Genomic DNA, 14,191 nt, shown 5'->3' with positions numbered 1-14,191 from the left:
AATAGTTTCCCGTGATAACGGGTTTTACAGTGAAATTCGAAGTCTAAATCAGCTCGAGTTTCTGACGTATACTAACTGCTAGTGACGTGAACCGTATACCGCGTCTGTAACTCGTACAGGTGTATATTCCTGGTACTCAACGGAGCAAGGTAATCCTAACCCTTGGCTATTAAATTAATCAGTCAAACAACGCGCAACATTATTAACATCAATTTCAAAATAATCGCGGAAAGCTCGTTGCAATTTAGTGTTAATACGAATTTGAATATTTCCAATTCGGAGTAGCAGATGAAAACACAATGGTCAGCATTATCATCCACAACGGATTTTATATGGTGGCCATTCAATTTCGTATGATACCGTTCCGGCTTGGGGAATATGGACAAATATATCGTCTGGAGAACGGATAATATGGAAAGGCTCTCATTGTCTCGATATCAGATCGAATGAACGACGAGTAAAACCGTTCTGCTCTTCGCGACCCCTTTGCCACCGTACATTTACCGTGTTTAAATAGCTAGATGCGGTCTACACCAGTTCTCCCCTATTCGGACCGCGGTATTATCTAATTCCGATGAATTATTAAATGAGTTTGATAACAAATGTCGCCTCCAAATCGACCCTTGCTATACACCTTCCACAGAATCTGTTCCAAACTTTGCTTATCTTCTCACCCTCGTCCTCTATCTTTCATAATTCGAGAGATTTTATATTATCAAAAATATATCTTGTAATATATAATATTTTTGAACTACCCTCGTTGCTCTTCTTCGAGCAGCTATCGTTTCCCACCCTCCTCAGACTCTTCTCTTCACGGAATTATCTGGTCGCCTAAGGGCTGCCATCTGTTTTGCTAGGGGAGCACACCCCTAATTAGCTACAGCGACAGTTGTAAGCGGGCTAAATTTAATATCTAATGTGTTCGCGAGGTCTGCGCGCTACGTGGTGCAAATACAAACGATTTTTGCACGTTTCGACCACTCGTTCGGCATTTTTTTTTTGTAAATCAACCCCTAGCTGGGATCAACCGTGGCTAATGCAAAAATATTTCGACGTTACGACGGGATTAGCTTATTCAGGGACGAGGGATGCTTCGATGATTCTACCGTTGTAGTCTTTTTAGGGACAATTTCACGTAGGGTCCTAACTACCCTCGTAGTCGTTTATATTCTTTTAACCATGGAAAATTTATCCGAAAATTAATTTCCGTGAAAGCTATCGGCGTTAGTTAAATTCCCAGCGGTATGGAAATGATCGAAAGGGACGTGAAATATGTAACAATATCTACAGATTCCTTTCGCCTCCGGTGAAGGAAATAGTAAAAATTCAGACGCGAGTAGTGGCACGGATTATCCTACTTTTCCCTTCGCGCACATATGTATGCGTTCGTGAATATTCATCTGGCTCTCATCCGATTATCCAAAAGTATCTCCGTTTCCACTCGCTTCCATCTCGCGGTTGAAAGATGAACAGAAACGAAAGAAAAGAAAATTCGAGGCCGTATAACGCCTCGATTGCTTAAAAGTGCATAAAAATTCGAAAAGCTCCTAAAATAATTTGATCGTCAGAAGTTGAAGACAATAATATGTAATATGAAGGACGAAGGAAGATCCTTTAAGAGGAAAGCGCTCAAGGTGTGCTTAGAGCAGCGTGTAACTAGCACCGGGCTACATTAGGGCCAATTCATTTGCATGCACTTTTACGTCCTTCCGCCCTCAAACAAATATTTATCGCCCGAGGTTTCCCCTGTGACGCCTCGTTTATGAATTATGCATGGGGTAACACGGGGCCGTGTAGTAGCTCATTCCTGGCCGCAATTTCGCCATTGAAGTGTAATTTCAGCGGGTGCCGCGGTATTAGAACCGGCAACGAGCTTTTTGCAACGACGCTTACCGGAAGGAGACGCCTGTAACCAGGTGTCGTTCAAAACGACGTCGACGAGTACAAAGGCTCTTCCCTTTAGCTCGACATAGTACAAAGGACCGAGAAAAGGTTATTTCGCGTTTGCCAAATGAATTTGATGACGTAAAATGAATGAATTAAATTATCAACGGTTACACGAAACAAGAGTTCAAATTTCCGAGGATCGAAATCGAGTTCAATATCGTCGAAAAAGAAACGGTTCATTATCGAACATTTTCGTCGCCGGCAATTTCAGCCACATGGCTGTCGCGCAAATTTATTTTCCACCGGTGAAAACACACGCCTTTGACCGTGTATTTGAACGGACTATAATATCCGGGAGTACTTCGGCCTGCTGTCGGTTTTCTGATTTAACATAGCCATAAAATAATTTTTAACAAAAAATACAACCAACTTCAAAATGTGCTAAAAAGTGTAAAATAATTTCTATTTCATTTACACCAATGCTCCACAGCTATTAATAAAACCTATTTATTATGGCGAACTTGGTATCTAAATGATCAAATACGTCACTTGGTGACCCGCGAGTCATAGGTTGCCGACGCCTGATAAAGGAACATTGGGGACTGATACATTCCGATTTTGATGAAACTTTGCATAAATATTTATTAGACCTATTTATGAAGATAGCTGTAATTCATTCATGCCCATTTTTCTCTTTGAGGAAGATATCAACCCTTTTGTCTGAACCGCCTTTTCTATATACGTGCTTATAAGTCGTAAATAACAAAAGATATAAAACAATGGTTGAAATAAAAGTTATACTGTTTCTTGAGATTTATAAAGCTGCGTGTAAATTTTTTTTTTAAATCATCCTTTTTGCAAAATTGAATTCCCCCTCCTTTTTGAAAAACTACTTTTTTTCAATCAATAAAAGCGCCTATTTATTATGAATTTAACGATGTATTAGAGTGTATAGTTGTTTTAATTATTCCGATGGAGTTTTTGATTTAAGTTTTTTGATCTGTCTGTATTGACCGCTAACTCGACTTACACTTGCGACGTTGATAAGATTTTTGATAAGAACCATTTTTTCATTCGTTTTACATATCATTTACATAATTGTAAAATTAATTTTATCGTCATATGACGAAGTACATGTATTTTGTAGCCTTTCTATAATATACAGAGTATTTATCTACATATAAAAATAAACTGAAAATGTAGAGCAAGTAAAAAAATGTAAAGTAAAAAATTATGATCGAATTGAGTAAGCTCCTCCTTTTTCGATGTCGGTTAAAAATCAAATCCGAGGTTACGCGTTGATCGAACGATGCGCGTTTAAATCGCTGTTCAAACAGCCACGAGTGCTGTCAGGGAAAACAGAGGAAAGCGATGTACGGTGGATATATATAAACGTTGATTGATCGACAGTTCGTGGAATCAATTGATCATTCAATGAAATGAACAATAATAGCGTCGAAAAATGTTTAAAACGAGGGCCATTCAATCAATCGACGCTTGTAATCGTTATTAATTCATTTTGTAAAATCTATGATTGATTTTGTTCTTCAACGACCTACCGTAACAAAGAAAAATTATTGAAAAATTTATTCAACTCACCGGTGGTGAAAGCTGCGGAAGCTTGCCGAGTGTCGAGCAGCATGACGAAGGCAACCATAAAGACAGCCATCATCCTGGGCACAAAATTGAACCTGGTTCCCCTGCTTTCTCTAACCATCAGCCTAATTCCGGGCTGCAGCTTGCCGAAATCGTTAGCACAATCACGATTCGCGTAAGAACCGCATCCGCAATGAACAGACACACCACCGGCGTCTCTGGTTTCTCTCGAGAAACGGTCAAGATTGGCCTTCCGTTCGCGAAACGATGCCCTCGAGATACACCAATGTTTATCCGCGCACGCACGCTGCCCGTTTGAGCGTTCGAACGATTCGTCGAGCTTGGCGCATCGGAAACGTTCTCCGTAAGCGGTATCCGGACGAGCTTCCATCCCAACCGATCACAGAGTAAACAAACTTACGCACGTTCCACTTTTTCGACAGGACAACGATACACGCGTGGTCGATTAGGCGAGGATTTTATAAAATATTACGTCCCTCGAGCGCATCCTAGATCAGTCGATTTCGATCTGGATCGATGAGGAACAACGTGACGAACACGCGCGCGATCGTCGATCGACGACGACGAAAATATCCGCGACTGTACGCTTGGAACGCCCGGCGTTGACTGGCGTCCTCGAGCACCAAGAGGACCGCGTCGAGCAGACGTGAACACGCCGACGTCCTGGCGTCGCGGCGCATATCACCGCCACCCCCCTAGCAAATCTCTCACCCTTTGGCCGAACCAAGCCAATCGCCGCTTACCAGTCGCCGCCCATCGCATCGCAACCCTGGCACCGCCCCCGAATTAAGATTTTCGACTTTTCTTAGTCGAAGCCGGTCGCACGCGTGCTGTGCCTCTCCCTTTCAACCCCTTTTGCTAACCAACCCCCTCGCCGCAGACTTGCTTTCGCGCACATACACACTAACCGTTCTCTTACACTCTTTGTCCGAGCCGGTTCAGCATGCGAACAACGTGCCGGCTGCAAGAAGGAAATCGCGAAGTACGCGGCTAATTTTAACCTCTTGGCTAGCTTCTGTTTGACTTCGAACGAGACGTTCCTGATCCGAGCACACGCTACTGTGCCGTTCAAAGCGACGAACAGATGCTCGGCTTTGTTGTTGTTTCGAGGCCGTCTTCTGTTGTACGGGAATTTTCGAGGATGAACGCACGGTTTGTTTATTGTTTATACGACCTACTTAACTGATCCTCGGTGAACCTGCTCCTGACCGATCACGAATATAATTATACATCTATGTATTATGGTGTAAGATTATATAGACTACCACACTAATTTTTAATAATGTATTTAACATTTTATATGTACTTATTATTTAATCATTGAATAAATTAAATTATTGTTTTTAATTGTGTACCGTTAATAATAACCCTTTCAACTTTAGTGAGTAAGCTTCTGGCTTGTGAGATATCCGGGTATCCAGGTCACCTGTGACATACCTAGGTCGCCGGGTATCTCATGGGATATATGAAACAGTTGACATTAAAATTTTAATCACCGATTACCAAATACTCATAATAAAATTTGAACAGAGTAAAATGAAATTTACAAATTGCGATTAATCTGTTCGTTTTTTATCTCTGATGTGGCCTTCCCAGTCTACTGAAACTCTTTCAAGATCTCAACTGTCTCACGTATCTCATGAGATACCTGAGTACCCAGCTAATGTTGCCTACCCGAGTATCTCACGGGTACCTGATCCGAAAAAGTCCTCAAATATCATTCAAATTTTCCAAATATTAACTTTTACAGTAAAGATTAAAGAAACAGTATCCATCAAGACAAAGAGAATTTACTTTTACCGAAACCTCATACGGTGGTTTACTTTCAAAGAAGAAGGAAACAAGGGAAGTGGAGAAAAATATTTACAGTTGATGCAGAATCGTGTAGAATGTGACCGCGGCACCATTAGAATAATAGTGCTCATCCTTTATCAAAAGCAAGTCGGGAATGTACAGAGTGCGCTCATTTCGTATGACATTTCATTTTCGTGAAAAATCGTGGGGCTAGCTACCTCGCGTGAAATAGAGCGTGCAACAGACACCAACTTTCCGCCCGTGGATACTTTCAAACTGTGATTCCACGTCGTTCAAATATTTTGCACCGAAAATTTACGTGCCTTGCAACTTGGACATCACTCTATTTCCCCCCTTCGCAACCGCGATAAACTGTGCACACGAATATCATAGAATTTTTCTTCCGGGGACAAGGATCTGAATGCTTTACGAGTCTCGACAATAAAACGTTGTCTTATCAAATTTTGGGGACCATATTCTTCTACTGTAACACGACTTCTAGCCACTTCTTTGTAATTGTTACATTAGAAGTTTGGAAAAATAACATGGAATCACGGTTGGAGACCCGCGGTCGCAAAATAAAATTAGTATTTTTGGCTGAGCTAAATCTGCGCCATAACCATTGGTTAATTTAGATTAGTCTATTAGAAGATACGGTCCGAGTTATGCTTCTGTTTACCGAGAAGGGGACAAGTATCTCCGAAGATCACGAATTTGATTAGACGAAGAAGATTCTATCTAAATTTCTGTAATTTCTGCGACGATATTCAACGATGGTAAAAATTATGATCCGAAAAGATACTTGGAACAGTTCCATTTACCGAACAGACTTTCAGTAAATTTTTTATTAGGAATAGATGGACAATTGTGGCGCAGAAAATACTTATTTTCTAAACAATTCTGATTGATGGGCACGAATATTTCCGAAAACTTTCCCAAATATCGAAGCTCTATGTTAAAGTTTCCCATGAAACTGGGTCACATACTGTTCTTTCAGTGGCTGTACGCGGACCGGCTGCACAAAACAGACTTGCGGTAAAACGTGCACGCTCGTAGCAACAAATATTTAGCTATCTTTAGTTCACGCTGAAGTAACGTGAATGCAGCGTCGAAATTAATCGAAATCGATAGGTGAAAAATACTCGAAACATTGTAAATATTTGAAAAAACGTTTCGACTCTATCCCTCCAAATAGATACAACAAATATTTGCCGAACTAGTTACCAATACGAATTCTGAAAATCTGTGCAAATTTATTTACACCTATGCCAGCTGAAATCAAATTTGTTTTTGGTTATCTTACCATTTTTTAAAAATACCTTTGAATGAAATATCACTACGGGTATCCCCCATTTCGAGACCCAAATATTTACTCGAAACTCGAAATCGACAAAAATTCTCGACCCGAATTTTCAGGTAACCGCATACCCCTAAATCTCACCTTTTAAATCCTGTCAAAATTAACCCTTTATTCCACACGATCGTTGCAATATGAACGACCAGAACCTCTCGAAGTGATTTAGACACGAATCCACGGATATCTCAACTTTTGGCAGTAAACACGAAGGAAGAGGGAAGTGTATCAGAGCAGAAGAAGAAGAAGAAGAAGAGACAGGAAAGGGTTGAAGCAGCTCTTTCATTTCGTTGATGTAAGTTTGAAGCTTGGTAGGTCTGACGGGTAACGCGTATCGAGCTTGTCCGCAGATATCCTCGGAAAAGAGGGTAAACCACCCCCTCGATCTTCCCCTAAAGTATCTAGCCGTTCATCGTCATCGGTAATCCCGGTCGCGTTCATCGTCCTAGCATTCTTCAACTATCGGTATTCACGATTCTGTCGTTGGTTAGAACCCCGCAGATTTCGTTGGCACACCTGCAACTCGGTTATCGCACAAAGGAATTTTCCCCGCTGAAACGATTAGCCACCCCTATCGGCTCTTGATACGAGTTCCCTCCACTTTCGTCATTAAGAGAAACTTTGGCGTTTCTGCGGGGTGGAGTTGCTGGATGGCGGTAATATCTTTAAGAGAGTTACAACGCCATGAAATGATAGCCGGTGTCACGTTGGCAATAATTTCAACGCCGGGTTATCGGTGTCCCGACGCCATGATTTACTCCCCCGTAATATAAGACCAAGGACCAGCTTCTTTTCGAGCCTCTAGGGTTTTAAAGGATGAATAATTACTGAATGCCTAAGAATTATTTCTTCAATTCTAATTTTGAACGTACAAGTAAAAATAAATAATTTTGTGGAAATAAAGGATAATATATTTGTAATATTATCTAATTAATAACCTCGAGAAGCCCCCTCCTATTTATCGTTCTAACGACTAAAATTAAACATGGAACCGAATGATTGTAGAGGATTTGGATTCAGAAGAGACCGAGCAAAGATATTGAGCGTGTCTAAGGGGGTAGGGAAGAACGAAAAGAAGAAAATGATGTGACAATCAGAGGAGAGTTTTTGCCGAGGACACATCTGCTCTCTTATTTTCATTTTCTCCATGAAATGATTTCCTCCGTTCCACTAACTGAAAAAACCTCTGCGCATGACATTTCGAGCGACAACCGACTCGATTCGTTCATGCTAAAAGAACCCGCGAAAAAAGCAATTAAATAAGAACTTTTATTAGGAAAGTTTCCGTGGGTTACCAGAGTCCCTTTTTTTTTATTTTCCTTTTCTTTTCGTTAAAATTTACTTGAAAAGTTAACCGCGCCTCGCTTTCAACGAATGATAATGACAGAAAGACTTTTGGTTGTCGGTGAAGTTTCCAAGTAGACGAAAGTTTCACTCGATCGTGTTTTGCGAATGAAAAGAACCTGGTTTTAGTTTAACCCTTGCCTTCAGATTTTATTCTTTCAACAGTTGAATACTCTGAAATTAGTTATTTAACGTTTGAATGGCGCGACAGACAAAGCAAATTAACTTTCATGCGCTGCATTTGGAATATTAATTAAATTTTGATTTCTATGAAACAGGCAGACAATCTCCTTCGTTTCTATTCATAGGAAAGTTTGATTCAACACTATTTACTTCGAGACAAACGCTGTATCGATCAATCGAATCGTCTCGGCTCGCAAAAAACATTATCTCTCTCCGAGCAGATGAAGGTCTCCAGAAACAAAACTACGGCTTATAGGAAGCTAGAGAATCGCACTTTCGAGACTGCAAGACAGGCAATTAAGGCTCAATACAATCGATGAAAGACTATTCAAACGATGAGACAATCGCCGATGTAATTGTAAATGTAATTGAATAAATCTTACTGAATAGTAATCCATTTTCCAAAGAGACTGCCACCCTATCCGTGTCTTTATCTTCCTACCTTTTTCTTTTCTCGTCTTCCTGTAATTATTCAAGGTTCTCAGAAATATTTTGCTCGTATGATTAACGACAGTTCTTCCCTATATCCCTAGCGATAGCAATAAAATTGAAGTTACTATAACGTACGTCATCCAAATAAGGGATTGAAAGTCCCGACGGACTAAGAGGTCCAAGATATAAAACGAGCAAAAGAATATTCTTGTTAATGTTGACGAAGCTTTAAATTTTATCCAAAGAAACTCGTTTTTCCTTTTCTCGTGTAGCGTCGACACGGAACGATTTTTATCGGACGATGTTCGCTGTTTTCGCTACATGAAAAGCTCAAAAACAGAGAGATAGAGCACGTGAGGACCATTCGCCAACAAGATCGCTGTTGTGCCGAGGCAATGTGGAGAGGCTCGGATAAAAAAGAAAAATCGAAAACAAGCCTAGCTAGTCGGATAACGGAGGAAAGAGCATAGTAGAGCTAAAATGAAAATAAAATAATATATAAGTTCAAGAGTTAATTGAATGATGGGCCATAATTTTCAAGAGTTGAAAATGTGGAAAGCATAGAAATAATAAGAGATATGGAACGAAAAGGAGGGTGTTGAAGAGAACAGACGAGGAATTAGAGAAGAAATATCCAAATATTTCTCGGTGTTATAGCGTGGACACAAAGCGTCGACACAACAATGCATTTCGAGCTTTTGAGCCGCTAGCTTTTCAAATCTGTCATCGGCTCATATTAACGATTACGTATTGTTCCCAGCCACTGCTAGCATCGAGAGAACAAAACCAAAATAAAAAAAAAAAAAAACGGATATACAAGCAAAACATGAATTGTCCTCTTACATGTACCGTTTCGCACGAACGACTAAACTCGAACAGGAGAGGAACGAATCATTTAATAAAAGAGACAGAGTTTTTAGCACGTAAGTGTGCATCGTGGTAACAAGTTAACTAATAGTGCAGCGATTTATGAAGACTTCAACGTTGTTAGGTGGCGAAGTGAGCGTACAGCAACCCTCAAAGTTGATTAATGAACGAGCCCACCGATTGGTTCGATTAAACCAGTGTAAACGAAAGGGCAACCGATAAATATCTACCCATATAAACGTCGGCGATGCATCGTGACTTTTCCATAAATCAACCGCTGACATTTCGTACACACAATGTTCCAACATTTTAATTCGACAAACACAAGAATCGGCTAAATTAAAAATAATGAATAGTTGGATAAAATATACTACTAAAATTGCAATTTCCTTTTTACACGTATTATTACGTGAAACATTATAGAAAATAACTTAACCAATTTCCTGCGTTATTAATTTTCCCATTCAAAGCTTATCACTATTTAACAGGCAGGTAAAAAGGAAAACACTTTAACTGGTTAAGGGGATGGAAACGAGATTTATATATGGAAAATCAATTTTGAACCCGTAACTTCTGGCCCCTGTACATCTGACTTACCCCAGAAGGAGCTTTGTACGCGTGTCCTCCCCCACGTGTGTACACCGAAGGCATACACGAAGAAATAGAGAAATAGGGGTTGAAAGAGAACGTGTGAGTATATCGTCGTAGCGTGGCTGCCGTTGACAGTTCTGTCTTCTCAGGCAAATTTCACTTTTTTTTTGTCAACGAACGGTCGTTTGAAAGGAACGAATATTGGATTTGGTTATTACGTTTTCGACCTTCGCGAAAATTCTCCTTCTTCGATGTTTCGACGACTTATCGAGGTTTGATATCTCGTCAAAATTTGCGAGACAATTCTATTATAAACGTAATAAAACTATAGAAATTAAATATGTTCCAACACCGATTTTGTTGATTCTTGGATATATTGTAAAGGAAAGGGCCCTGCGTAGAATGCACCATGCGCTTTGTCCTAGTCCTTTGTCCCAATCTCTACAACATATCCAAAAATCAAGTAAATCAGTGTTAAAGCCTTTTTTTTATAGTTTTACCATAAAAATGATAAATTATAGACAAACTCTGGTAATTCAAATTTTACTTCAGTTTAATTCGACACGAACGCGAAACACTTTACGACGAACAGTTACCAGGCAAGCTGAAACTAAAGTATCAACGTATACAGTTTAACGAACGTGCATTTGACAAAACTCCGGAAATGGGTCGTGTTAAAATTAACAGTAATCCATAGGTGGCTGTTTGGAAAGTTTCGGATTAACTCTATCGACGCGTAAGTAATAATTCACCGTTTCGCTGCTGGTTTCACGGCGAGCATCTGTATTTTTGCTGCGCTCGTTTTTTATTGTCGGCAAACGAAAAGTTTCAACCACGATTCATTTTTCTCTATCGCTGTGAACGTTTGAACGTCGCGAAATTCTTGGGACGCGATCGAAACAATATGCGGTGACAGTGAAACGCATTAATAGAGATGCGCGAACGGAATAGCCATGGATCGGAAGCGCGAAAATGCCGGCATAACTGCATCGAGAAAGCAGAAATCCAACGTCCATTAAAATGAACACCCCTTGAAGAGAAAAGGGATGAATCCAAAAGGATTACAAGTTGGACGCGATCGGACGTACAGAATGACGGATCCGATAACGAAGGCTGCGCGAACCGAACCTTTCACTGGCGTTTTCGATGGACGTGATGTGCTATTTTGTGAACAAGCACGTAAAAGACTTCCCTTCACGCTCTATAAAAGCCGAAACTCGCAAAAAGAGCAACATAACAACAGCTAATCATCTGCTTTAAATTATAAAAGTCTTTCGTTTCGGAATCTCGATTTAATCATCGATTCTGAGTGGAAAGAACGAAAAGTTAATTAGAGTTGAAAAGGAACTCTAAATGAAGTTTTTTCGTTTAATATTGGGATGCGACAGGTTACGAGAATGAACTAGAGCAACGCTATAGGTGCGAACAGAGGGTGGTCGATGTAGGAACGGGAGGGGTGAGAAAAGGAGAAAGAGGGTGGTTCAGGGAGCTGGGTGTTAGTTTCCTGGTCGGATATTAGCTGTCACGCGGCTCACTGGACACCAGACATATATACAGAGAGAGGAATCGGTGTAAAGGTAGCACAGTGCAGCTAAGTACGGTGGACGGTCGACATTGGAAGCTTGCCACATTTATGTATAGAAAAGTCTGATCGTACCCAACAGACGTTACGGAAAAGCTGGATCGACCATGGCAACGAATGAATTTCCTAGATTCCAGCGAGTCTATCGTTCCTCGTCTTTTTCTCTCGCTCCGAAGCTCATTCTTCCGTTTCTCGGCCGAAATCTGGCTTCCTGGGAACGTTCGATTGACCGATCGACGATTACGGTTCCGTATCGGACCGGTTCTCGGTTTGAAGGTTGACCCCCTACTGATAAGAACCGACTGACACAGATAAGAGACCTCGGGTTGCGGTCGACATCCTGATTATCGGATTGTGCGAAATTTCACCTGTCATTCTTGTAATATCTTTAAAAGTATATTGGTATCCATTAAACATTAATCACCTGAGTCGAACCAAGCCTTAAAAAGTATCAGCTTGATTGATCGATCGTTCTATAATGTCTGTATTTAAGTAAAAGTATTTCTTCATAGCTGAAACGCATTAGCAAGAATCGCCCCGAGATAGATTAAACGGCCTTTTCTTTTTAGGAACCGACCAATCAGTTGTGTGCAAAAATCGAATGCACAACGAAAGGGTGGTTAAAGCAGCCTGATGAACGTGTCTAAGCGTCGTTCATCCCCCACGAGATATCCAGCTACGTGTAAACCTACGGCCTACGTTATAGCACAGCTTCGCCATACGTGATGCAATGCAGCCCAGGTAGTCACCAGAATACCAAACTACCCCGTTCCTGCCACCCTCTGCTCACACATCTTCCCGCCCCCTTCCCTCCCCCAACCCTGTCTACGCCACTTTTTCTTCGTGTTCATATCGAATCGCGACCATGTGTCTACATCCTCTCTCGTATCCATCGCAGTTGCATACGACGAAACTCATTTTCACGCGAGGCTCTACATCCTGAATCTACAAAATACAACCCCGTCGTGCATTTTGCCGGATCCATGGCCTGTATCCGGCGTGGATACAAATTTTCATCCCTCCACGCACCCTGTTAAGGAAATTGGAGGAAGTCGTGCGCGCAACTTGTCGAAATTATGGAAAAATAAAATTCCGTTCACCCTTGAACGAATAAAGGGTGTGGAAGAACAGTTAGTAAAAGTTTTCCTATGAAGACAGCTACGTTTTTGACTTAACAAAAGTAGCATCACGTATGCGCGCTATCGATCTCCTCTCAATCTTTAATATTCAACCCCCTGGAGTCCCATTGAATATGCACATAGAATATTACAAGTCGCGTGAGTACAAGAGTACATCGACAGAGGTAATTCTCGAGACGAGTTTCAGATACGTAAATATAGAATTTGTCATAGATAAAAGACACGTTATTCAACGATAAGCGATCAAAATTGATTACACCTCAATTTCTCAATGCTGACAAGAGAAAAAGAATGTTTTCTTTAATGAAGATCCCTTCGCAAAGGAAAAGTTTTCACTGAGTCGAGTAATTAGTTTCCGAAGTTAACGAAGATGAAGCTGTCCGTCTTTTTCCCCTCGATTCCGCTGTAATAAGTAAAACTAGCCACGAAATCGTCAAGAAATCGAACTGGTGCCCGGAACCGGAAGCCGGTGGGACACATTTATTAGAAGATAAATAATTTTTGATTCAGCAACGTAACCCAGGCCGTAGACGAAAGGTTAAGGAGTTACATCTGAAGGAAAGCTGACCTGGGTGAAATCTAGAAGACACGGGTATCATCGAGTAAAGTCACGAATCGTCCAGTCGAATTTTTTGAAGGACCAAAAGACAAATTTGCCGATTCGACGAAATCCGTCTGGCCAAACGAGAGGCAACTTTAGAAATCATGGATGTCACTCACTGAATGTTCAAATCGACGATGTTTACTCAAAAATTAGGAATCCTGTTCTATAATATACTCATGAATTTATTGGAGCGAAGCTCCGCTATTAAACAACTGATAGGGATTTTTTGTGATTTTTTAACTTAAAAACTAGATTATCAATTTTGCCCATTCTTTGCAAGCCGATCACAGTGGTCACTGTGAGTGTTTATATAGAATAAAATCAGAGATCGGTGGTGTTCTTGAGGAATGGTCACAGAAACCGATACCCATGTTAAGTCTGTGAAAGAAATCGGAATTACACTATCGCGCGAGCTTTGAATTCGTGTTCCGTAAATTAAAACTCGAGTTGTTTACATTATCAACAATTAAACACTATTTTTAATTGCTATATTGTGTCCCAACTCTGTTAAAGTTACTTTTACTGCAAATCAATCGCTTCGCTCCAGTATGTCAGTCACAAAGCGGATGACGGCCTAGTAATAGTTTGAATTCCATCTCTCACCAAAATATCTGATAGAAATGATTCGAGTTATCTCTGTCCCTAGTTTTCCTTTTTCGCATTGTTCCACTTCGAAATTCCGCTTTGTACAAACGAAGCAACGACGAAGACAGGCTTTCAGATAATTTGCCTCGTCGATAAAAGCTAATTCTCGTCACGATTCAGAGGATCGGAAGAAAGAGAGAAAAAAAGAAGGG

General features: G+C 40.7%; 1 protein-coding gene across 1 annotated transcript in view; it reads right to left on the bottom strand.

Annotated features, from left to right (window-relative positions):
• The window catches only part of LOC114882313 (lachesin-like), a 135,959-nt gene extending 131,475 nt beyond the window's left edge, over positions 1-4,484 (bottom strand). The window contains exon 1 of the mRNA XM_029199208.2: positions 3,487-4,484. Within this exon, the coding sequence (XP_029055041.1) occupies positions 3,487-3,874 (388 nt within the window). The 5' untranslated portion in view covers positions 3,875-4,484. The remainder of the gene's footprint in view (positions 1-3,486) is intronic.
• Positions 4,485-14,191: the final 9,707 nt, after the last annotated feature.

The sequence above is a fragment of the Osmia bicornis genome, chromosome 1 (genome assembly GCF_907164935.1).
Source record: "Osmia bicornis bicornis chromosome 1, iOsmBic2.1, whole genome shotgun sequence".
Lineage (NCBI taxonomy): Eukaryota > Metazoa > Arthropoda > Insecta > Hymenoptera > Megachilidae > Osmia > Osmia bicornis.
This window is presented reverse-complemented; position numbering and strand designations above follow the sequence as displayed.